At 36.7% G+C, this 27,220-nt stretch overlaps 1 protein-coding gene across 9 annotated transcripts in view; it reads left to right on the top strand.

Moving 5' to 3' along the window:
• PCLO (piccolo presynaptic cytomatrix protein) overlaps nt 1-27,220 on the top strand; it is a 339,690-nt gene that overhangs the window by 216,192 nt on the left and 96,278 nt on the right. For all 9 annotated transcript variants that reach the window (XM_027883653.1, XM_027883652.1, XM_027883655.1 and 6 more), the window contains exon 10: nt 5,255-5,380. In XM_027883653.1, coding sequence (XP_027739454.1) covers nt 5,255-5,380 — 126 coding nt within the window. The remainder of the gene's footprint in view (nt 1-5,254; nt 5,381-27,220) is intronic.

Below are 27,220 nucleotides of genomic sequence, written 5' to 3'. Positions count from 1 at the left end.
GTTTGCACAGAGCTTCTGGGTCACGTACCAGAATTCTCCTGCATGCGTTGAAGTTGTTGCTACTGCATGGGACCTATATAATAATTAAACAAAATCAGTCTATGCTTTTGGTGCTGGAATTATATTTACTTTTGTAAGGGAAAAGAGCCCTGGAAAATTATTCTCAGTTTTGTGTAAAAACAGGGCCACCGACACCAGCAAAAGCCTGCTGGGCCTGGAGTTGCTCAGTCTTTCTCTGCTCTTTTTTTTCCCTTTTTTTTTTTTCTTTAACCTTTATCTTATGTAACAGGTTATTGGCATTTGATTGGAAAGACAAGTGCTGAGATGCTGAAATAGTTCCAGGAAATCTAGGCTGTTTATACTCTAATGGCTATAATGGAGCTGCTCAGCAAAGTAGTAAAAAGATTGTAAGATTTCATGAGCTTCCCTGTGACCAGAGCAACAGCAACAGATTGGCAACAGTCTGATCTTTATTATCTCTATAAGGGATAAAAAAGACCAATTTGTAATTGCAGAGCCCAGGTTATGGTTGGCCTATTCCAGCGAAGTAAATTATGGTCTTTCTGCTGTGTTGCTACTGTGACACAATGAAATGTACAAGGGGACCAGATTTCAAAGTGATCTGAGACACAGTGAACTACACCAGCTCAAAATAAATCTAATAGAACAGAAAATATCTCATGGTGGAATTAAGAGAAAAAGAGTGATGAATTTTTAAAACACTTTTGCAGTGATGTTTGCCAGGTCACCAGTGACAGAATTGATGTGTCAAGTTGTTATTCACTACTCATATATAATTTTTATGTGTGTGTGTATATTTATAATATATATATGTATACATATCATGAATATGCATCACTGAAACAGTCTGTGATGTCTGGAAGGATATGAAGTGACAAGTGAAATTCCTTTTGGAAGTCACAAAGTAGGTTATTTGCCAAAAAGCAAAAAAGCTAAAGGCCATTCAATATTTTTCTCTAAGTATGGATTTCTCTCAAAATCAACTCTGCAATTGAAATCTTCATTAGAATAGAATGGAATGGAATGGAATGGAATGGAATAGAATAGAATAGAATAGAATAGAATAGAATAGAATAGAATAGAATAGAATAGAATAGAATAGAATAGAATCATTTCAGTTGGAAGGGATCTACAAAAATTATCTGGCCCAGCTGCTGAGCAATTCAGGGTGGAACAAAAGTTTTAAGTGTGTCATTAAGGACAAATGTGTCTCAAGGAAACCTGTTCCAGTCTTTGACCACCTTCTAAGTGTAAACCTCCCCTGGTACAGCTTTGAATCATTCCCACAAGTCCTATTACTGGATAACAGGGAGAAGATCTCAGCACTTCGCTCTCCACTTCCCCTCTTCAGGAAGCTGTAGAGAGCAACGAGGTCATCTCTTACAGCCTCTTCTCCAAACCTGATTAACCCAAAACCATCAGATGCCTCTCACAGGACATTCCTTTCAGCACTTTCACCACTTTTGTTGCCCTCCTTTGGACACATTAAAGGACCTTCACATCCTTTTCAAATCGTGGGGCCCAGAACTGTGCTCAGTACTCAAGGTGAGGCTGCACCAATGCTGAACAGAGTGGGATAATTGCTGTTTTTGACCAGCTGGTGATGCTGTGTTTGGTGCATCCCAGGACAGGATTTGCCCCCTTGGCTGCCTGGGCATGCTGCTGACTCACATGGAGCTGCTGCTCACTAACACCCCCAGTTCCCTCTCTGCAGGGCTGATCTACAGCCTCCCCATTTATTTATTCTTGTGCCCAGTGTCATAGATACTGGATACAACATTTCCACTAGTTTAATTTCATCCCATTAATCATTGCCCAAAGCTCCAATCTGCCTTGATTCCTCTGAAGAAGCTCTTGTTCTTCAAGGGAGTCAACAGCACTTCCCAGGTTTTTTATCATCATCAGACTTGCTAATTAATGGTGCATTCAACTCCTGCATCCAGACCCTTTGCACATATATTTACCAGAACTGGCCCTAGAACTGATTCCTGAGGAACACCACTGGTGACCTCTCACCTGTCACACCAGTTCACTACAGCCCTTTCAGCTCTGCCCTACAGCCAGTTTGTCACCAAGCACAATGTGAACCCACTCATCCCACAGCTGGACAGCTCGTCCGTAAGGGTGCTGTGAGGGCCAGTACCAAAAGTTACAGTAAAATCCAGAAAAACTACATCCATCACCTTCCCTGCATCCACTGGGCAGGTGAAAGCTGCAAAATCTGTATGTTCAGCTGTAGAAGTCAGTGGCTCACAAACTAACTCATGATTTAGCATTCTTATTTATTTTTTTTCTGTTTATCAAAGTGTAAAACCAATTTAGTTGTGTGATCTATCTTGCTGAATTTAGCACTATGCATTTTGGGGTTTGGGTTGTGGTGGTTTGGGGTTGTTGGGTTTGATGGTTTTTTTTTAGCTTAGCATGCTGCATCTTAAAGCTTTAGTTAAGATTAGATGGGAGACTAGAATCAGAGCCTTGGGAGATCAGTAAAAACAGTTGCAATTATTAGCAGTCTTCTTCCTTTGAAGCATTCTAAAAAGCCCTGGATCTTAAATGTGTAAAATCCCCTTTGAAGAGATGTTTTCCTAAAGATATTTTTCATGGAAATCAATACTCATAATTCAGAAAGGTGCCCTCTCTTATTCAAAGCACAGTGATTTGCTTTCTGATACTAACTGGTCCTGTATCTTCTAAACAAGAAAACAGCGGTTCATTAATTTCAAAATCTAAATTTGAAAGATGAATGTCTGGTTATATCAAAATAGCCTGAGAGATGGAAATTGAGACGCAAGAGTTTTTAAAAAACAATAATTAACAAACAAACAAACAAACAAACAAGAAAAAAAGGGGGGAAATTATCTGAGAAAGCATATGATGGACGATACTTTTAAACTATCTGCATTCAAGGTGATAAATTGGGCAATGTCATTTCAAACAGAAGTAGTAAGCTCAATATTTTCTATAGATACTTTATAAACAGGTTTGAAATCCCATCTTCACATGAGAAAATACAGCAAGAACAAAGAAATATTTCTTTGTCAACCAATACATAGCACTTAGAGCTCAGTGGGCAAAAAGTCATTCATTCTATCTACCAAAAAATGTGTGTTTCATAATTTAACTTAAAGTGTTTTTTCTAGTAATGTTTTTTTCAACAAACACACAGAGACAGACACACACATGCCTGTGATTGTCCCTTAGCAAGCATACTCTTACCGAATACATACTGTCAGTCGTACATTTGAATCTAAAACCAGAAAACATAAAATCACAAGCCCTTTCAAAGTGCCTAGGAATAAAAATCTTTATATATTAACATGTAGAATACTTTCTTTTATTAGCAGGAATATGGACAAACACCTTAGATTTGCAAAATGTAAACCAGTATGTCAGCCATGATTTTCAAATTTGCCTAGCAAAGGTATCCATATGATTGCCTCTGAAATCAAGTGTACACTCATTTATATGACAAATTATATATATAAATATATATATATATATATATGCTTCTCTGCCATTCTGTTACAAATAAGCTACCAGAGGTAGAAGTGCCAGTATAGTGAATCATGATAAAACCTTGACCCTGTGGACTTTTTGTCCCCTGTGATGAAAAGCATCCAGTCCTACTGATATATTGAAAATTCCATATGTTGACTGTGGGAGTTAAGAGTAAGATACTGTGTCCTTGTTTGTGTGTGTTGTAGACTAAGAATAGTTGTTTATTGGATTTGCTGAATTTAATAGTTGCCAGTTGTGAGCCTCAAATCTCTAACATATTGATGACTCTTTCTGTAGCTTTTGATCTGAAGTTCTCTGTGCAGAACAGCCCACATAAATTTCTAAGTCCTAAGAATGGACTTATGATTAAATGCTTTTATAGGTGTACCCATTCACTTTATGCAATTTGCAGTGAAATAAAGTAGTTAATTTAAAATAACCATGCCATTTGTTCCAATTACACTTAAAAATCACTCTCCTTTAAGGAAAATGTTTGGAAAATATCAAATTATGAGGAAAGCTGAGGCGCAAAGGATATAGATTTAGCTAAACTGGGATAGAAAAACTAGTGGAAACTTTTTTGATCAGAAATTCAATGTGACAATCTTGCTTCTAAAGCAAACTGAGAGCTGACTTACCAAACACTAATAGCATTATGAGGAAAAAGCCTTACCTTAATCTGAAAAGATAAAGCTTTGCAAAGAGGTGGTGTGGTGACCTTCCTATAGCTGATTATTCTAATCACTGAGCAGGTTTGGCTTATTAAATTAATAAATTGAAAATTAATTATTTAACCATTACAGTAAAGGTGGGCCAGTCAGCCTTTATATTCCCAGATCAAAGTGATAATAATCCCATATGAAATTTTCTTCAAAGTAGAAATTTGGTGTTCTAGCATGGGAAGTATTTAAAAAAACAAAAAACAAAAACAAGACAGCACGAAAAATTACCAGTGCATAAGATTAGCATTATGAGACTGTATTTTAAGCTTTTGTTTTCAGTCTAATTGTTTTGTACATAGGGAGATTAGAGATCTGCTTCTCTCTAGTAAAAATAATGAGTGATGAAAATATTATCATCTCTGCAATTTTTAAAAAAGGGAGAATATACAAGATTTGATGATGTTTTACACAGATTTATTGTAAGCTTTTCCTATTTTGTTAATTTGCGCATCCTTTGATGTAAAAGATGTCAGTTAAAAGCAAATGGTTAAGAAAAATAATATCATCTGCCAAGTATAGATTCATGTAAATGTACATGCTTTGCTGCTCAGAAGAGCAAGCTCAAGGATCTCTGTCAATGCCTCCACAATTATGTCATTGTAAAAGCTCAGCTATTATAATTTTTTAGCTAAACTGCATGTGTGTTGTAGGCATATGACAAAGCTATCTTTCTAATTCATGCTTCACATGGATTTCTAGCAATTGAATTCAATTTAATTAATACTGCAAAGAGGTTGTCAGAGGAAGATGATTTTAGCTTCAATGTAATTTTTGGTAAATCAGTTATTTGTGTTATGTCACTCATACAATAGTTACTCAAGAAGATCTGCCCAAAGTTAAGTCTTTAGGAAAGCAGCAGATGGAACTGCAGTTAACCTTGGTTTTCCAGACATAACCAGAAGTTATTGGTGACACCTTCAGTGTCCTCTGATGGCTTGTTCTCTTCCTTTCTTTCCAGTAAATTATTAATTGTTTCATCTCTGTTTAAAGTTTTCTCTTTCTTTTGATCACAGGCAACGGACTGGGAATCCGAGTTGTAGGTGGAAAAGAAATTCCAGGGAGCAGTGGGGAAATTGGAGCTTACATTGCCAAGATATTGCCTGGGGGCAATGCAGAGCAGACGGGGAAGTTAATAGAAGGTAAGAGAGATGCATTATCAAAAATGGAACGATGGGAGTGTTGGGAGTTTTCTGTAATACAGATTTTCTTTTGCACCACCTATGCAATCTTATGCAAGGAATGAGGGCTGAACCTCCATGAGTCTTAAAGAAGAAAAGGACTGATAGGAAGCGGTTTTATGACTTCCACAGCTAAAGAGAATTGCCATGATGAACGGTATTGTGGCATGTCTTCAGTAACATGTGCCAACATGTTGTCTGCTTCTGGGATGGGGTAAAATGGCTGGAGTCCAGCTGTATATCATGGTTGTGTAGCACCAGTCTATATCATGGATGTGCTGTTTTGAAGATCTTTAACCTGGTTTGGTCATCTAAGTGTCTGTACCTGAGATTACTTAAATTTCTTAGTTACACAGGTAAAACAGACCACAGATCTAGTTGTCTTGCAGTTACACACACTAACTTTTTTTTTTTTTTTTAGTTCCCTAAAGTCATACTTAATTGATCTGCCCTAATGTTAGTCCAGTTTAAGATCATCGTTCAACCAGCCCCAACAGGCAACAGAGAAGGAGTATCCACAGAAGAGCAATTATTTCATCTAACATAGCCCTTTGTTTCAAGAATTCAAACTTTCTTCCAAATTTAATTTACGTTAGGAAAATTATATTAAACTTCACATCATCCTTTAGGCAACTAAAACCAGGTGAAATGAATTTGACTTAGTTACCAATAAATTTTCCCGGATTATTGCAAGTGTGATCATTCTATCTATTAATTTATTTCTGTCTGTGATGACATGAATGCTCCTTTCTTTTTGTAGCCATTTTCTAGTTCCCTTTTTCATATTTGTATACACCTGAAATGTCAGTCTATCCATGGAAAAAAATATAATACATTTGTTTCTAATTCATTCAACTAATTATTTTTATTTCTTTAATTTTTTAATTCTTTAATTTAATTATTCAGAGAAAAATAAAAAAAATAAAAAAGATAAGTAGGAAGAATAGTTCTCCCAAGCAGAATTCAATTCTGATAGATTTTCTGAATGGTAAACATGCAACAAAAGTCATGTTTAAATCAAAAGTATTTTGCAGATAGAAAAACTTTAAGAATTGATTAAAGAATGTATTTACAAGGAATAGTTTAATTATATTGTGGGTATTACAAAACAGTGACACCTGCATTCACCCTGTGGCTTTTTACATCCTTGGTGATTTCTTTACCAATATTTTAATGAGATACAAAAAAAAAAAAAAAGCACACGTTCTAATGTCAGTGAAAATACATATCAACAGAAATATTTTGCTCTTTAGTCTATAGAGTTGATTCTACCATTCTTATTTAATGGTTATTATCTCACTCATCAAATGATAGAATGGTGTTATTTGTTGTGCACAAATGATGAAAGAATTGACCTTAATTTAGTGTGTTTTGAAGCAAGTATTTGTTTTGGCTCCCTCCATACAAAAAAGTAGGTCTTTCATAACTGTGCTAGATCATGCATGCAATGTTTCAGTACCAAGCAAGTAAAGAGGAAAATGTGGTTATTCAACATTTCCCCAAGACTGGACATTTCAAGAAAGAGAATGAACAGTTACTGCTTGGAATTATCTGTGATCTTGTGATTTATTTTGTCAGGAATTTGTCTGGAAATTGAAGTTTAGAAAAGTTCTTCACTCAGTGTATAGGTACAGTTCAGCAGTGATCAAGAACCTCTTGGATTTACAATAACTACTGACATAGAAATTTGCTTTTCAGTCTGTTCACATTATGTATTTTGAAGGTTTATTCATATTTTATAGAAAGATGAATATGACAGTAAAATATTTATTCCTTTGTTTCATTTTCCCATCATATGTTCAATCATGTTTCTGATCTGAACTTTATAAAAGTATCCTAGACTTGGATATGTTGGCATAAATCAACTCCATCAGAACCACTATATTTCATCTGTAGAATTTGTCCACACAATGTCTCAGAATATGTTTTAGTATTGATGTGTTAAATGTTCTGCCAGAGAGAAAAAGTGCTTTCTTCAGGATGTGCCTTTACTATGACATGCAAGACAAACACTTCTTCTTACTGTCATTTACCTTTAAATCTTGCCTTTATATCTGCTTTACTTTTTATGTAATTTTAGGTGGCTATCATAGATCAACAAAGAATATTTTGCTACTTCACTGTGAGTTGTCATTGGTTTAGTGGAAATATGGCTGGTGCCCATTTAACCTCTACCCTCCAGAAATGCTAAAATGCACTGAGGTCTTCAATCACTCTCATATTGATCTGTGTAAATCCAGCCAGATTGCTGATCTTACCAGCATTGCTGATACTGCACCTGAAAAGAGGGGCTGCTCTTCTTTTCTTTTTCAAGTTATTTGTTGTCTCTCACATCACAGAGAGAATACATAAAGAAAATTTCTTATGTCTTTATCTGTAAATGCAATTGCATATAGTTTTTATGTATAGTAATCTCTTTTTCTGTTGAAAAGCTGTGTGACTACATGTTTGAGTACACACCTACATCAAGTAAACATATACTAATGTCATTACAAGTTAATATCTTGACTCATTAGCCTTTCTAAGAACATGAGTCACTCTGAAAAATCCCATCAACCTAATTAATTCCTCTAATTCTAAAAACACTGGGTCAGGTCTGAAAATCCTATCAATAGCGTAAGGAACAAGCATGGATTTATTGTGGTTATGAAGGAAGCCAGACTCCTACCTGCTGTCTGCATATAAATAAATTACACACTTTAAAACACAGATAGCATTCCTATCCTTAGGGAATAGCAGTCCATAAAATGTCAGCCTATTTAAATAGTTTTGGAGGAGTCTTAGTGCTGAAAAAGTTTATTAATAGTTCTGACTGGCAAATACCAGTCTTCTTGGTTCTCTCACCTTGAATTGCTTTGAGATGTCAAAAATATCTCTGATTCATCACTCACTGGCGTTAACAAAAACTGGAGGTGGAAGACTCATTCCACTGAGCTCATCAAGTGCAAGGACTGTGTCAATTTGATAGATGTGTCTGTGCTCCCTCTCGTGTTGACAGAAACAGTTCAGTTATATTCCACCTGGTAAATCTACTGAGTGAATGGCGGTTTAGCCAGCATTTTTCAGAAACAGAAGAACCTAGAGTAAAGAGCAGAAATAAAATGTTAATTTTTGTGAACAACTGTTAAAAATTTGCTGGATGCCCTCAGCATTCCAGTATTCTTATTGGACCATTTCAATAGGCTGAGTGGAGAGCCTGGGAACTGATGAACCACAGGTGTTTTTGTTCCAAATTTTCAATCATCCAGACAAACTATGTTGCAGTGGTTAGGTCATCTGATGTTGACCGAGATGAAGATATTCTCTGACTTTCCAGTCTCCTAGCAATTCTGGGAAACTTTCATGGTCTAAAAGCTAATGGTGAGCCTGATTTGTGGTGATCTTACTGCCTTTACTGACACTCCACTCAATAGCAACCCTGACACTGGTCAGATTTTTGCTAACTTGCCTGTAAGCGTGTTTATTTTCAATATGTATGCCTCATTTGAATATCTTCCCAGGCTTAAAACAGGAAAATCATATATAGTGAAGACAAAAACTCTCATCATTAAAAATACTGAAATAGCACTCTGAGTTTCTCTTTTACAGCAAATGTAATAATATAATATGTCTAGCATCACTTGGAAGAATGCCACCTACCTTATGAGTCACAGACTTTCACTGTAAAGTTTTAGAATATAAAAAGTCCGTGCTAGCTAAAGAGACATGTTATTCAATTCATTTGAATTTTTCATTTTATAATTTAATAAAAATATTCATGATACAGCGATATTTTAAACTTCCCCATCCTGAGGCTGGTTCAATAATATTATAAGGAAAACTACCTGATGTATGTACAGACACTGAAAGATAATGACACCCTGTTAAAGCTGATAAGTAGGTCAGAGAAGAGAAAATGCACTGCTGTGTGAGGGTTCTGTGGTAGTTAATGGTGCCCTGCCCCTCAGTCCAATCCTTAAGCACTTGATTTGATTTAGATTAATAAGCACTCTCCTCAGGATGCAAGACACATTGCTCCTGTGAGGGTCCTCTAAGAGCCACCTGCAGCCTGATGGCAGGTTCAACAGTAGGTAAAAGCACATGCAGTATCCTCAGAATCAAACTCTAAAGATTGACAACGAGCTCTTAAATGCACTCAGTATCTTTTAGACTTAGGTTCACCTACTAAGACACAGATGGTCAGTTTTCTAAATTGTTTGATTGCCTTTAACTGTGCATGAAGTTTCTCAGGCCACATGACCAGTTCCCCTCAGGAGAGTATTTTGAATGAGTGGGTCTTTACTGGGAATGCCAGAGCTCTCTTTCATCTTTAGAAAACTGTGCAATCTCAGAACTTTAAGATGCCTTAAGGAAATAAAACTGAAGTCTCTCTGTTCCTCTTATCCCTACTTATTCGTGTATCTTTTTCCTTCTTCCTTAGAAAATCTTACATATTCTTATATATTCAAGTGTCACAATTTACTTTTGTAAGAAGACCTTTGGTGCACAGCTCACTCTCTCTAATGCCCTAATACAAGGCCAAATAACATCAGAATCATTCCTCAAATTGAAGCGAAGAGGCTTCTTTTGGACTGTCATGGGATGGCACAGCATATTATCTCTTAGAGCCGTGGACCACGGCCACAGTGTCAAAAAGAACACTTTATCACAAATCTTAAGCCAGTGTGGGAAGAAGCATGTTCACTGCTTGTCACCGTGCAGCTTCTCACACCAGGAATGACATATGAGATGAACAGGGTGTGCTAAAACATCGTGCTGTTACTGGCAAAACCGAGCAACATCTAGACCAGTGGGACGAGATTTCCACCCAAAACAAAATATGATAGGAGAAAGGAGAAAAAAGCTATTTGGATTACCCTCATGGACTTCAGAGAGCAGCCTAGTTCCCCACTCCCCACCTTCAGTTCTCTGAAGAGGGAAGCAGACCCAGGAAACCATGTCAGAAGCCTGCCTTAAGCAGAATGCTCTTCAACTCTCACCCATAGCGTGGTCTTTGGCTTCTGACCTTTTTCACTTCAAGCATCCCATATCCTCAGGCTTCATAACAGAAGAATGTGTACTGAGAATATCTTTAAAAGCAGAGAAGGAAAAGTCAGGGCTCACTGGGACTCTTGTCTATATGCATCCAAGTATCACTACCACAGTTCTTCATTATTTCCAGGACAGGCAGTTAATAAAAAAGAAAATTATGATGAAGGTATAAAGATATATATAAATGATGATGAAGAGTGGAGCTTCTATATTAGGTAAAAGTCTACTAAAAAATACCAATCAGTTGAACACCTACTGAAATAAGAGAGACTAAGAAATATGAGAGCCCTGTGTAGAAACTTTGAGTCTAAGGAAGCCTGCAACTTAAAGCTGAAAGACAGTCAACAGGTTCATAGTGCATAAGCAATCCTTCATGGACAAAGTCTGCATTCCTGGAGAAAAAGACTATTTTTACTACCTACAGTGCTTCATCTGAGGAGAATGTAAATAAGCCTAATGAGCAGACAAGAGAAGAGATGGACAATGTGGGGAGATGATTAACTGTACTTTGGTTTTCTAGTATAAATAAGATGGATCTGGCCATAAGCAATATTGGAGACAGGCTGTTGGAATATTAGTATCATCTGCAAAGTATTTTCTAAGTTCTGGACAATAACATCTTTTATTACAGGCAGCTTTCTTACTCCTCCAGGTAAAAGTGCCAACTAAGTAGCTTCCAGAGTCTGTTTCACCTCTGCTGTGCCCCAAGGATCTTTCCTTCATGTGGTTTCAGATCATAAGTTTTCAATAACAGCTTTTCGAGTTTTAAGGCCTTGTCATCTTAGAGCATGTTATTTAGTAGCATTGGAAACACGTGATTTATTTTACGTCCTCTCAGAAGCACAGTGGGACATGCAACCGGATTATTGACGAGTCCATGAAAGGATTATAAAGAAAGTGTTAACAGTTTTCTGCAGGTTGTTTGAAATATTTTGGGGCTACTTTGAATAGCAGCAAGTGCTGAATAATAGCAAGATCAGACCATTTCAGAAAGCCTTTTGCAAAGGCAATAGCATGTGTAATGGCTGTCAATCTTACCAAAGCTATCTCTTGTCATAGCGTAGGCATGCTTTGCATGTTGCTTGGAAAACACAATGTGACCGGAATGGTCATGGGCATCTAAATAGCTGGAAAACCAGAACAGGACCAGTAAGTCACTGTCCTTCTTCCTACTCTTGTCACACTTCCCTCTTATCCCTGAGCTATAGGTGGGCTGAAGTGTAACACTGGCTGGTCTTGGTCATTTACCAGGAAGTGCAGTAGGCACCAGATCTTCTGGAGCTTTAAAAACTCTTTGGAGAGCACTACTTGCTGTTTAGCCAGCTAAAATTGGAAACATTGATCAGGGCATCACGGTGAAAAGAGATTTTCCAGTCCCCATGAAGCAAAGATAGTGAAGAGCCAGCGTTCCTTCTTGAGCCCCTCTGATAATTACACTTCTGGCAGATAGTAGATTCCATGATGAAGCTGGAAGATGATGAAAGGAAATTAAAGGGAAGACAAGAAGGGAAGGAAAAATTCTAAAGAAAATGTGGATCGTGTCTCAAAAGAACAGAAATAGTCTTCCCATCTTGCACTTCCATTTTGCAGTTTGACTGCTTTAATTTATTACTGCACTGGAGAAAACAAAGAATTAACTTTACCTTGCTTTCTGAAAATTAGTCTTATGATTTATTGGGCTGTCTGTGCTTCCTATGTGGGATCAAAAGCATGGGCTCTCAGCATATCATCTGGGCTACAGGCTCAGGTCTAATTGTCCCAGCAGAAACTGTCTTTATCAAAGGCAGTGTGCAAAGGACAATCAAAACAAACTCCTAAATGCCCCCGATCAGCTGTAAATCTTCACTTGCATAGTCATGCTCCTCTCGTCCATGTGTTATGTTCTGCCTTGTACTTCTTTCACAAAAATAATAATTAATAATATGTGTAGTGTTGTTCTTGCTAAGTGTGGCAGTGGGCATTCAGCATATAAAAAATGTCTTTTAAATATTTAGAAGGAATTTTTTGAAGGGAAATTAAGTTAGCAGAAAGGGCACCCTACCAAAGTGTATCACTTAGATGTTACAATTAACCTCATACTGACAGAATGAGGAGAGGAAGACAGAAACCTTTCTTACACTGGTTTAGCCATTCCACTGACAGTGGTCTCAGTTCTGTTTTTGATATGGCATGAGTTGAGTTGTACTGAGGGTTTAGCCATTTGCTAAGCTATGAAAAAGAAATAAGAATCACCAGAAGGAATGGGAATTGCTTCAGCAGCTATGTGTCACTTACAGAAAGAAGTGGGAGAAGAAAGACTTGCAATATAAACAATTGGCTTGGAAATTTATGAAACTGGTTACTGTAACACTGCCCACAACTTTATTTACTTAATGTGTTTTGTGGCACTTGAAACACACTTAGAAAAGAATACTTTTCCTTGCTTCACAATATAGGCCATCTAGATTATGGAGATTAATATTATGGTGTCAGAATGATACAGCTTGGATTTTACAAGGAAACCCTCCTTAGAAAACTTCTTCTATACCTAAAATACCAGTTCCACTGAGATAAACCAGGCAATATGGGTTGGTAATGTTTCTGCCCAAAGCTGCCATTGCTGTATATTTAATTTTCCTGCAATAAAAATCAACACTTAAAAAAAGTGTTAGTAACTTGGATCTAAGAAGTAGTTAAACAGCTGTAAAGACTGCATTATTAGGATCTTTTTTATTTAATCTAAAGCAGAAGAGGAAACTTATGGGGCACTAATAAATTTTGTCATTATTATTATTATTATTATTACCAAAAAAATATAACATCTTGCATAACATCAGTTATGGATTTTTTCACTCCTGCATTTAGCCTTTTTATGTGTCACATACTTAGTATAGTTTATACCTTCTTTATGATCAAGAATTCTGAAAATAACTTGAACAATTAATTATTGCTGAAAACCAGTTTTGCTGGAAAAGGCATGTCATACAAATTGCACCAGGAAATTGGATTCTTAATAACAAATAAATAATTTCATCAAAATATCTCTATGGGGAGTTTTTGTTTAGTCTTAAATAGGTAAGTCTGATTTATAGAGACAAGCAAAATAACTTGAATGCTTCAAGCAGAGAGAAGATGCAAACACAGTCACTAGACGTTCCAGAGGTAATGAAGTGGAGAACCACCACAAAGGTCAGGCTAAAAGCACTCATCAGATGGTTTATAATACAGACTGTGGAGAATCACTGGCAAATGTCATTGGTGTCATAACTACCTTTCAATGACATTCCACTAAGATCATATTAGAAAGTATTACTAGCTATTGTAAAGTAGTTTCTTGGAGCTATACAATTAGTAATTATCAGGCACCGTGCTTTTGACAGCAGTTATTTTTCAGGACCTTGATGAACAGTTCATGTTAGAAAGAATATCCAGCTACTTCTTGGAAAGAGTCCTCAGTGATTCCAGAGAATGTGCCTGAAGCTCTGTTTCTCTGAGCACAGCAGAAACAGCAGCAGGCAGCATTGACATCAGACTACCCACAGAGCTTTCCTCTCAGCTCCTGCTAACACCGTGCAGCTCTCTGCCATCCTCAGGGATCACACACATCATGAGTGCTCTGAGATTCTTCCTCAGACACTGACAGATACCAGCTATCCATGTGGCCTCAGTCTTCCCCTCTTCTTGAATTTTTCTTGCTATATTCGTACTCTGAGAAGGAAGAAGAAATGTAGTGTGCAGAACAGGTGTAGGATGTGCTTTGCTTAAAGCTATATTTTAAGGTTCATTTGCCTTATAAAAGAGTTTAATTCCTTCTTCCATTATTTTTAATATGATCTGTCCATTCTTACATCAGAGACATGGTTGCAGGCCAGGCATTACCATATTACTGTATAACACTGTATTAAAATCAAATGGATGGGTATTTGTCAGAAGATGCAGGTATGTTTCTTGTTTCTGTGTTCCCAGTATGCACTGGCAGAGGTGACAAGAGGGCTGTGACTTTTCTGTTTTGGCCAACACTGGAGAGAAGAATAGAGAGTGCAGAGCCAGCCTGGCAGGCACAGAGAATCTCATCTATAGTGATGGGTTTAGTTACTGGTCCAAGATGTTCAGGGATAAAGCTACAACTTTAGTCAAACGCAGGCAGTCTGTCTGGGATGGTAAGATATAGATAAGGAGATAAGTTCTCTAGGTCATGTTATACCTGATATACAGGCAAATATCACAAGCAGGGAGACACATAGACACTGTGCCTACCCCTTTGCAGAGCAGCTGCTGTGGGTGCTGAAAGGGAGTTGAATTTCAATTTGGAGCATCAAAAATATGTGCCTGTATTGCTCTGGTTCTTGTCTTCTGTTTTCAAGGGTCAGCTTCTGTATAGCAGATTTACAAAGCAAACAGAAAATGTAAATCCTTTTGTACCAAAATTGAAGGCAATTAGTCTTAACAGTGGAAGTTATCAAACACACCCTTCTGTCTGCCTTGGCTGTCTAGGGAACTTAGGTATTTGTTTTAGGAGAACTGGCTCACTAACAATCTAATTTTAGATGATGCATGCTTACATTAAGGAAGCTGGAGCACATCTCAAAACAAAATTAGGAATTACCTGTTGGATGTGTTTAAGGAATATCTATTTGGGCTCACATATGTGGGCATTCCAGAAGAAAAATTTTACTACAGTGTGAAAGAGCCTTTTGCATAACCACTGAACTGTGTTGTTTGATAGTGACTTCTCAGTGAACTGGAAGCTAAAAATACTATAATTCCATTTCCAACTGTGCAGATTACTGTGGGCTGAAACTTGCAGACTAGAAGTATGATGTGATTACAGCTTGAAAAAAACCAAAGTGAGGGTCAGCTTGAAATGCAAGTTAAATAAAGCTATGTCCTTATGGACAATTTTCCCTGCTCTTGGATTCCAAGAAGTGTATTAAAACATTTTGTGTCTTCATGTAGCAATTTTAACCTTCAATCCCATTCCTGAAGTCTAGATGTCCAGGAACATTACACCAGCCTGGCCACTTCAAGGAGTGCTGTATTAATGAAAAACATAGGAAATATATAGGGCCCAAGGTGAACTGCCCCCAGCCAGGATTTGTTCTGCTGAAAGTCAGGTGAACAAACAGCCACTGTCACTGACTCTCTCGGAGGTGGTGTGCTGGCTGTTTGCAAGGCACACTTTTCAGCAGTAAAGAGGATTACAGAGAGCCCATTTTTCTGCCTGTAAAACTAGGTACTGCAGCAAGCAGACTTTCTTTAGTCACTTGTTTTTTCAAAGTATTTTCTAGCTAGATGTATGCAAATTTGGTCTTCCAAGACCATGAGGAACGTTATTAACAATTCTTAACAGTTTACCATTAGGAAAGATAAACTAATGGAAGTGGATTGTCAGGGTAGAATATTATCTGTCTTTTAGATGGCTTGGACACAAATTTGTAGTGCTTTATCACTTTATCACAGAACTTCAGTGTTTTTGAAAGTGACATGAGCACATAACATAAAGCCTCTATTTTCCGTATGTATCGAGTAACACACTGAGAGGAAATAGAAGTAAACAAAATGTTTCCTAAATTGCTTAAATTAAATCAGCCAATCTTTGGAGGTACTTAGGTAAAAAAAAAAAAAATCAGTTGTGTAGTCAAGTTATACTAGATTTTCCAAGGTTTTCTAAACAAATTCTGAAGCATCTGGTATGAACTGCTTTCAGAGGAGATGGTGAACTGGACTGTACTTTGCTCTGACTTAATCTGATCTGACACAGTGATTTTCTCATTGAACTGAAAGGGTAAAGGAACTCAAAGAACAAAACAATAATTTTCTGCAATCAGTTTTGCAAAAGTAAGAACATTCTTACAAAGTAAGAACATCATGTAAATAAATACAGCAAATGTTTTAGAAGTCAACTTAAAGAAAAAAACCTACCATAAGCACTCTCAAAAAACTGCACAAAGAGTTTATTTCAAATTTTTTGAAGCAAGTTCTATTCCAGAAACTTAATTAGATCGTCCATAAGGTATGATTAGGAAATTTTTATGTGGGAATCATCAGGTTTTTTTGAGAAAAATAAAGAAGTGATCTTATAATTTGACAGTAAACAGAGCAAAATGTTGATTAAAAATGATTAATTTTTGTCCAGGTTCATAATTTTGATGATAGCCTATGTTTGAGGCTTATCATATAAAATTAGATAGTTATGACTTCACATTTCTGTATGAAAAGCCTGAAAAAAGGCTACATTAAGTGTACTTGTAATGTAATAATGTAACTTAAAATTCAACTACATTTGAAGATACTGAATTGCAAATAATCTAAATTATTAGTGTCTAAAGCTTGAAAACATTTAATCAAGGAGAAATTGAGCCTCAAATCCTTATTTGTGTTCCACATTCCAACAAACCAAAAACCTGTTGGGAAAAAAAAAAATTTTTACAAATCAAAATGTATTTTTGGATTTCATTTAAACCTTGGTGAAATTAACTGATAACAGACCTTTTCCAACTTTGAATTGTTTCTAATTAAAAAAGAAGAATATTTTGTTGTCTGAAATATTGTCTGAAAAGTAGGAAGGTATGCTGTCTTATCACTTCTGGAAAAATAGAATTATTCTTGACTTGGGTGGTTGTGAAGAACTGATTAGAAAATACAAGGCTTTGCAGACAATTACATTCTACCAGTAAGATAGCAATAATCATATAGCTATTTCCTTTGGATGCTGAAGATCAGATTTCATGAGTGATACATGGTGGAATGAGCATTTTTGGGTCAGCATGTACTGACATTTCCTTTCACAGAAGCAAAGTAGAATGTAAAATGAAAAATACTTGAAGGCAGAGAGATTTCAGACTGCCAGCCTTGGTGTCTGGCATGCATGGGCAGATAGCAATCAAGTTCTTCAGGGTCTGAGCTCTGTTTAAGTCTCTGAAAGGACACAGTGTATGTGAAAGTGGTTCACACTGCATTTGAAACATGCAGAATATTTCCAAGTCATCATAAATATAGTGTAGCTGATCCTGACTGGTTTTATATGAAAATGTAGTGGTTCAGTACTTGCCAAGGGAGTAAGAAACCTCAATTCTGGTTGATCTTGAATCACTGAGACCAACACAGTTGATCTTGAATCACTGAGATATTTGTGCTTCTAAGACCTGTTTTTGAAACGATGCTGCTTGCTATTGAATTTCATTAAAAATGGGCAGTTGGTATCATTTTATTTTTACTTGGATCTAGCTTTTCATGACATTAAAACAACAGCTTTCAGTTAGAATTAGTCCCATCCTTATTTATGCATAATTTTGCAACTGCTGCTATGAGGCCACATACCCACAACATGTACTGATCGGTTCAACGTGAGACATAAAATTTCCATGTCTAGACCCCTAGTTGTGTGTTTTCAAGTAAAGTTATAGCCTCTTCACAATAATTTTTGATGATGTGTGCACATGACCAGTTAAATGCCTCAAGAACATGGAATGGGAAAGAAGGATGAAATCTGGATCATTAAGTTACACTAGGGGTTTTAATGCACACTTCACAAATATTGCAATAAGTAGAATCCCATTCCAGTCTTAATAAAATACATATATAATAAATAAATAAAAGCAACTAATGAAATAGGAAGGTGTTGAGTTATTCTTCACTGACTGTCGACTTGCTTTAAGCCAGTATGCTGTGCTCCTGTGAGAAGGCTTTCTGTTGTATTCAGTATTTCATGTGAGGATACAGAAGAAAGTTCTGCAGCCATGTCCTGGGGAAACACTGTGAAAGACTTTAAAAAACATTGCATTTCAAAACCTTTTAACATTCGCTATTGATTATTCATGACACAATGTTAGTTTCAACACAGTCTAACCATTTTTTACTTCTTTTCATCATGGTACTTAACATGAAAGGATAACTTGTGTATTTGAAAGTCTAAAAGCTAACACAGTATTCATTAAAAGTGTTGATTAAACCAACAGATTCAGAAGTGTTCAAATATTGTTGTTAAGGCCCAAATTCTTTCATATTTATTAGTATATCTCTGTTAAATTTCTTGCAATTTATTCCATTGCTTTCAGTTATGTTGATAAATAGTGCAGGTACAATAAACACTGCTTGGTAAAGAAATGAGCACATTACATTCTTCTGTTCTTTCCAAGGGATCCTTACCTTCTCTTAATAAGCATCTTGCATTTTTGAGCAAAATCAGAAAAAAACCTGCCAAGTGATGTATTTTAAATGAATTATAGTTGATCTGATCTGTATTACAATTTGTATTGCACTGCACAGTTGTAGGCTAAGTAATAATTCACCTAAGACAGAATGCCACGTAATGTAGCAAATGCTTTTGACTGAACAGGCAAACAAATACATTAAAATGTTCCCTGGAAAGATAACCTCAATAAAACAGTGGGTTGTTATTTTCCATGCTGATAACAGCCATGGATTTCTCAGAGTCACAGCATCCCTACATGATTTACAGCTATAAAGAGAGTTATAACGTCATTCCCAGTAAGTAGCAGGTAGTCCCATGAATCTGATAGCGACAAAAGTTTATACAGTGAAGTCTGGTTTCATGGTCCTCAGTTGTAAAATTTCCTGTCTTTTTTTTCCTATGGATAAAGGTGAAGGTTTTTTTGGTTTTGTTTTGTTTTTTTTTTTAACATTCCTATACTTTTATTTTGGCTGCCATTAATTGCCTGCTATTCTTTTTTTGCATTATTAACATAACGTGGCAACACAAGAGATGTACCACACATAATGTTCACAGTAAAAAGATTTAGATATCAGTGATGTTAAAGTGAATAAAAAGAAATGGTCTGAAAATAATTCTTCCTATGCTAGGGCATCCACAGTACTTATTCTGAGGGCTCTGTATAGGATAAGTAGGTAGAAGTGTATTATCTCTATATTTGAATTTTATATTGGGTAAATATCAAAAACATATTACAATTCGATATATATTTACATTTTATAACAGTGAGGGAATTTTCATTAAGAATTTATGTATGATGTACAATTCAATCAAGAGTTGTGATTTTGAAGTCTTTGCACTTGGGCATATACTTATATTTAGTAATTTTTCTCTTCAACATCTCAAGTCAATCCTCTTGACAAGTTCTTATGTGTTTTCTTAGGATGTATGTTGCAAAGTGCCAAGGAAAAGTTAGAGGTGCTGAGCAGTTTCTCCCCCAGCTGACATTAATAGGCATTTTAGAAGTTCAGCACAGTTACTTTTTCTTTATCTCATGAACATTTTTTCCTGGCAGTATTGCACATGTTCCTGTTATCACCCAAACCATCTAGTTATGAAACAGGAGCTTTCTTAAAAATTATTTCCAATGAAACTGCAAAGTGCTCCAGTTATAGGACTGTGATGCTCATTCCAACTGAATTCGCTTTAAATTTTGTGTATTACATTGGCTTTAACAAAAGGGATTGTTCATTATTGTATTTCTACATGACAAACCTTTCCAAAGTAATAAATACATTATTCCAATGTTTTAACACATTAATCTGTCTTTTGTTTGGATATGGGCCCTGTCAGTCCAAAATAAAACATGCAGGATGACTCTATACTTTCATTTAGATCTTAAATTGGATTTTAAGCATTTGACTTGTAAGATTTCACTGGAAAAAAGGTGTGAAAAAAGTGTCTGCCTTCTGGTAATATGGAAGTACAGAAAAACTAATTTTCACTTTTTGGTGAAGTTTGCACAAAGATACAGAGTAATAAGTCTACACCTCTATGCCCATTTCTGACTGCCAGGAAGGATTCCACTGAAGATCCATCTACCTATGTAATACTATGCATATGCCTAGAAATTTTGACTGTAAGGGATCTTCTCCTGGGAACTCATTGCTTCCAAACCAAAAGGGTATGCTAACAACTAAGAAGTATTAAATCTGAAAAAGTCGACAAGGTCTTAAAGATGATACAGGCAATTTGATGAGAAAGAGCAATCATCCAAGAGTAGTGCTTGTACTTTAGTAATTCCCTTAGTCTTTGAAATACTAAAGGATTTTCTCTTGGCTTTGTTTGTTTGGGGTTTTTTTTTCCTTTTCATAAATTTATTCCTAAGAGGCCAGTAAGAACAGAGAGCCAGAGATCTACAAAAAAAAACCTGGCAATTAAAGACACAGGGAAGAGATATGGAATCTTTTTGTTTGCTCATGTGCTCCCTTTCTGCTCCCTTCCCATTCCAAACCAGCACAGGTCAGGAAGAAGCCTGTCTGGAATAGCCCTCAAAGATACTCAGTCCAGCAGGGCTGGTGTTGGTACCGCCCACAAACTCAGTTCTATGAGGGTTCAACTTTCAGAGGCAATTCCTCTTTCTGAGCACTTATCAGAGCTAGGAGAAGACTTCTAACAACTTCTGTATTGTACAGCAGCACTGAGGTTGCCTTAGCCCAGGCCTGTGAGCTTGTACACTGTTCATGTGCAGTCGGGCGGGATTACAAATGCACAATAAATACGGGACAGCCCCACGTTGGAGGGTTGGGCTGCACATTATGGTAGGCACAAGGTAAAAAAGGGCAAGCCGGAGGTAAAAAGGACTTTGGGATGATCTGCTAACTACTAGAACAAAGGAAAGCAGTGTGATGAAAATCAAACTCCCATGCCCATCATTTATATTCAGCATACATGTTCAATATTAGAATGTATTTGCATGGGAAAGATGAGTGCTATTTACCTGCCCAAATGCAATGACAGGGCCATTTAGAGGTGCTGACCAGTCACCTCAATGAATAGGAGGTTTCATTATTCCTTATTTACTAGATAATGTGCTGAACAGAACCCCATGAAATTAACCTTTAAGATGACACAGTAAAAGGAAATGAGTCATTCCAGGCGATGTTCATCACTGTGTGAGCACTAAGCTTGCTAAATGAGTTCTGTCATAGTGTGGGTGAAGTGGAATCAATCCATATAATTCATACATTTGCTGCTCAAGCAGACAGTTTTGGAACTGCTAAGTGGAAATAAGCATTGACTTATGTCTAACTAAAGCAAAGTTATGTATTATATTTACTGATTATACTTTTCAGATGGGTCTAAAGTAACTGAATAGAAAGAAATGAGAGTTCCTGAGAAGTGTGTGAAAGAGAGGATAAAAGGAAGCAAAATTCTAGGAAAGGACTCTCATGACTGGTGCTAATGGGGAAATAGAAACAGTTTCAGTCTTAGACAATACTGAAGAAAAAAGGATAAATCTTTCATCTTATTCACAGATTATTCCTAGAAGTGTCTGCCTATCTCAGTGATAGTAATAGCTCTGAAAGTCACACAGTGGACTGATTAGTTGAAAAGCAGGGGCTTTCTTCTGATTGAGTAACTGTAGACGACCTAAGACAAGAAAAACACTTCCCACTGTTTTGGAAAGAGTGAAGATCCAAAGAAAGAACTAGAAATATCTTCAAGCATGACAGTGACCCTTGTTGAGTATGATGCAGACAGACTGACAGATATGATAAAACCAACTTTACACCAGACAAGTGGGTAGTTAAACATAGTCTGAAGCACACACCTCTCTATCTGGATGAATACCCATCAGTGATGCACATGGATGGGCTGCAGTGCCATCTCAGAAGTTCTGTCTCTGAACAGAGACTATCCAGGAGAGCACCTGACAGCGAATAGCAGATAAATGCTTCTCTTTTGCCTACAGTTTCCATAGATATGGAAAAACTTGGTGCTACCTAATTGACAAATCCTACCTCCCAAATCCTGAGTGAGTTAAACTCTATACAGGAATACTTTTGCAAGACATCTGTAAAGGGATCTACCTATACTTGTTAATGCTTCACACTAAAAATTTCTCACTATGTATCCTTAATCTCATATCTTGGGATGTAGTATGGATTGTTTAAAGATGAAGACTTAATAAGCCCCATGGGTAGTACAAAGACTTCTGCCTTTACTGGCTTTGAATTTTTGAACTGGGGTCTTGACACATCTTCCTCAGTTGCAGCAAGATAACAACACATGAAACTAAATTACCACATCTTAGTGTTCTGATCTGTTTACAGGTGAAATTTAACTAGCAGTGTTGTCAAAGTTACATGAATTATTCTAGACCATCTTTAAAAAAGTTTACTGCTACAGCTGCATGGACATAGCTATCTCTTTCAGTAAAAATCATGACTATGTCAACAAAGTATTTAGCCCAAGGGGTTTATATCAACATACACATACAAAATATATTAGCAAAAAGGAGTTGGACTACACACCACCAATACAATGACTGTCATAATAAACAATGCTGCAAACCATTGTTATTTCTTCAAAAGCTGTTAGTGATAACCTGATTGCATGTCATGTAGTTCAGAAACCAAAACAGGTAAGAAAAGAGTATCCCTAGTTGATCAGATGAACCACCTACTGTGTCGCAGAAACTATAAATTACACATTTCTATCTGTGATAACTCTACAGATGGATGGATGGATGTCTCTGTATGTTTATATGTGTTTGTACACACACAAACATACACATATGTAGTCATATGATCATATATATGACTATGACATAGACCGTATGACTCAGGAACTCCTTAGGCAAGCGTACAGAATGGTGTCTTCTACTTAGCAATTCACGGGGAATTTGTCCTGAATGCTCTTGTTTGTTCTACCCTGAGGCTTCAAGGCCTTTCACGGAGAACTATATGTTGCAAATGTAAAGTCTCCTTTTGCTTGTTCGAGCCTGTCCTCCCAGTAGCATCATCCATAGCTGGAATGTGAGCATTAGTATTAGAGTTGCAGTATGGACATTCAGTGCTCAGTTCTCAACTGTCACTGAAATCAATGGTACAAGTACAAGTAAAATCATGCTCAGTTTGATGAATTTTGATTTGTAAAAGCTCATGCTTGGAAGAGGTGCATATGTAAGTGAAAACAAGTTTCCCTCTGCATTTTACATGTAGAGATTGTCAGGATGTATTGTGGGTTACTTTCATTTGCCTTTGAAGAGAAATACAATAGGATTAGGAGGGACCAAACAATCCAAGCAATTGGATTTTTTATTGGATTTTTTATTATTTTCTTTAAAACGTGTTGTATACATTTCAAGGCCAGGTTGAATGGGACTTTGAGAAATCTGTTTGAGTGGGTGGTGTCCCTGCTCACAGCACAGGGGTTGGAGCTAGGTGATATTTAAAGTCCTTTCCAACCCAAACCATTCTGTGATACTATGATTCAATGACTCAATGCAGTATTTATTATCATCTATTAAAAAAAAAATCAAACTACAAGAATTTGGTTTGTTACTTTTAGAGAAAATAATTATTAGTTTTGGTGAAGATAAAGAAATGCCTTTGAAACTGTGATGAGTTGATAGGCAATTTAGCAATTCCTTTGATACTTTTCACCAAAGGAGAATTGCACAAAGACTTTAATCTCTGAAGGATATGATACCCTTTTTGCTTTACCCTTTTATTGTATTCAGTGTCTTTTGGGGAGTTGCAGTTTCAGTTGGCATTTTTACTGCTTGCATGTATAATAACCTCATTTAGACCTATTGTTACATAACTGATTTCCAATATTTCACATATGTAATTTCTCAGTTTGGAGGGGAAGGTGCTTTTACTTTAATTTTCTCTAAAAGAAAGAAAATATGTAATTTTTATTCTCTTAAATAAAGCACCTATTTTTCCTCCTTTTGTCTGGGAAAGAATATTTAGTGGTTTGATGTAAAAAAAAGCAGAGATGATTGTTTTACACTCTTACATTGTTTGACAGTAATAATTTTATTATATGAGTCCTGGGAAGATTCAAACCTGTTCCATAGCTTTGGTGAAATAAAAGAAGTCTTGAAAGATTAAATAGTGAATGATCAAACTCCTTTGTCCTTCTTGACCCATAATACACGTTTGAGCTTGAGTCTGCAGATGAAATGTCAGTTTAACACTTATATTTGGCAGTTTAAAAATGAATGTTTGATATCTCACTTGGGCATATTTTTGAAGCAGAATAGGCCATTGCAATACTCAATGGAGATATATGTGAGGATGCAGTGCTGAGAATTCAGTAACAGTTTAGTGTTTAAACGTGGTTTTGATGTGCAATTAAAACTTGCAGGTTTTTAGAACTAAGGGCAGAGTTTGTCTTAGGGCTAGTGTGTAGTTGCTAAGTTGAGACTACGAAAGCATCAAAGTAGACAGGCTCATTGCTGTTGTTACAGGACAAGAGGTTGCCTGTTTAGGCTGCAATTTCCAACTGCTGTGTAGCAGCAGGAACAGCAAGACAGGTATCTGCACCCCCCCTCTGTTATGCAGCACTCAGGCTAGGGACACATCCTTTCAGCACCTTCCCTTCCCCCACCTAGCCACAGTTTCGCCAACCCCAGCTCCTCATCTGGTGACCCAAGAAGTCTTAAACTTTATCTCATAGGTTTTATTATTCCTTATGAGTTTTTATGTACTCTGTTACTTCAACAGAAAAGCTCCTCCATTCCTTCAGGTGACTTGAAAATGAGCCCTGAACTACCAGCCCTGTCCTCTTTTTGCTAGTCATCAGCTGCAAACAGGTCCTTCTTTACCCTCCATCCTTAGGGTAACGGCAACTTCTCCCATGGAGAAACTGCTTTGCCTGGAAAGACATGAATCGTATTTCTATAACTACAGCTATGAGCAAAGGAATGTGGTATCATAGCTTGTTTTGCTTGTCTTCCTGATGCTTACACGGTGAATCCAGTACATTAATTGTGATTATAAGAAACACATAAATACACAGGGGCTGGCTGGTAAGAGATCATTTGTTTTAGTGTAGCTAATGAGAAGAAATAGAAGCTGCTGCTAATCAGTATGCATGTGAGTATTCATGGAAGTTGATTAGGTATTTAGCTGCCAGATAATCACCGTAAGATCTTGCATGTACAGAATAGCTTCAATAATTGTGCATTCAAATTTCTTTCAGATAACCCTACAGAGAATAAAAAAACCGTGGGCCTAACCCTGCATCATTTATTTGCAAGGCTATTTGTTCATGCACAAATTCTTCATTTATTAAAATGGACCTATTTGTGAGAATAAGGCTACTTCTTTGACTAAGTGCTGCAGATCAAATTTGTATACAGAGATGTTAATGAAAAAAAATCAAGTGACAGTTACAAGTATGCTGGAGATGTGTAAACATCAGAAGAATTACATTCTAAGGCACTGAGAAGAGTATTCATTATTTTAAAATATTTAATTTAAAAATAAATTTAATTATTTTTTATTATTTTTAAAGACAATTTTAGTTGCATATAATGGACTGTTCTCACTGAGCTGTATCACAGTCATTGCAGGATTTTACCTCTCTTTCTCTTGATTCATGTTGCAGATCTACAAGTGTGGTTTTACCCTGGTAGGCAGCTAAACCCCACACAGCTGCCCATCCACTCCCCTCCAGTGAGGTGGGAAGAGATCACTATCACACCCAAAAACAGTTTAGCAGCTTGAACTGTCCTCTTAAATATGACCACGCACATGTTTTTACTCCGATTTGATTATATCTCTCTGGTTTGACTCGTAAAATCTACTCACAAATCACATTTAATCACAACATATTTTTTTGATTCTTAATTCCCAGCTCAGATTGTGTCAAGGCAGTGGGCAGTGCTTGAGCTCCCAGGAAAGGCTATTTCAGGATCTCTGATCTTAGCGTCCTATGAAGGCACCTTGTTGCTCTTAACCCAGCAATGCAATTGGACTACCATTAATGTCACTCAGCAGATGTTCCTAAAAATGGTGTTTGTGCCTGCTTTTATCACTGCACTTGGAAGAACAAATAATTATTGAAAACGGAAATCCTGCATTTTTCAACTTTCTATTAAAATTACAGTCAGTTCTAGCAATTAGAGTTTCTCATTTGTGTAGCACATGTGAAACTTCTACTTCCTAAAGTTGAGTAATCCTATAATTATTCACTAAATTCCTTTATGATGAGTTATAGGGATACAAATCTTGGACAGTTAATACTCATTCTTTATTACTTCACACTTTCTATCTCCTACAGCTTTATTGTTAGCAAGATTTCTGATGCACAAACACACTTAGCTTTACTAATAGCACTTGTCACTTGCACATCTCAAAGTTAATGTACAATAATGTTATCTTTCCACTGTGACTTTTTAGCACATAAAGAAACCAAGGCACAAAGAGGCTAATCGATGTGCTTGTGCTGCTCACCTGGCTGGTTGTAGCAGAAGCAGAACTAACAACTCAGTCTCTGATGATGCTTCATTAATCCCCTTCACTTGAAGTACCACTGTCTTTCAGTTTGTTCTTCTCGTTGATAAGGTACAGCTACCAGTTTGCTAAATTGAGAAAAAAAATGTCCATTTTTGTTTCTAGGACAGATTTATCACTTCAGATGACAAAGGAGGGAATCAATACACATATTTTTAGGTGTCCGCAAAGTAAATATCTAACCTCAGCTTGTATTATAGGCTCTTTTACTAACTACAAGTGAAAGAAGGATACCCTGAGGGATGTGATTCATCTCGTTCCAAAGAGGTGTCAGCTGAGATGAGGCATCCTAAGAGGAACCTGCCTCTCTTCATTCATTAACTACTTGAAATTTCCAGACAACTACTGAGGCAAGACACTCGCCTTTTAACAGCCAAAAATTGGTACCTTGACTCTAAGCCCAAACCAAGGTAAAACCAAAACAGCAGTTTGCTTGTGTGCACAGGTTCTTTCCTGCAGTCATGCATACTGCCTTCCATGCTCTTTTCTTTATAGTTCTAAATCTGTCCAAAATTCAGTGGAAAAGAAAATGTGATTTTATGCATTTTCCCCTGTGGTTAAGATTCTTTTCTGTTGAAACCAGCC

Source organism: Empidonax traillii, unplaced genomic scaffold, assembly GCF_003031625.1.
Source record: "Empidonax traillii isolate 1590-97213 ecotype Southwest subspecies unplaced genomic scaffold, ASM303162v1 scaffold131:size1687323, whole genome shotgun sequence".
In the NCBI taxonomy this organism is placed as follows: domain Eukaryota; kingdom Metazoa; phylum Chordata; class Aves; order Passeriformes; family Tyrannidae; genus Empidonax; species Empidonax traillii.
Note: the sequence above shows the minus strand (reverse complement) of the source record. Positions and strands in the feature narration are given on the sequence as shown.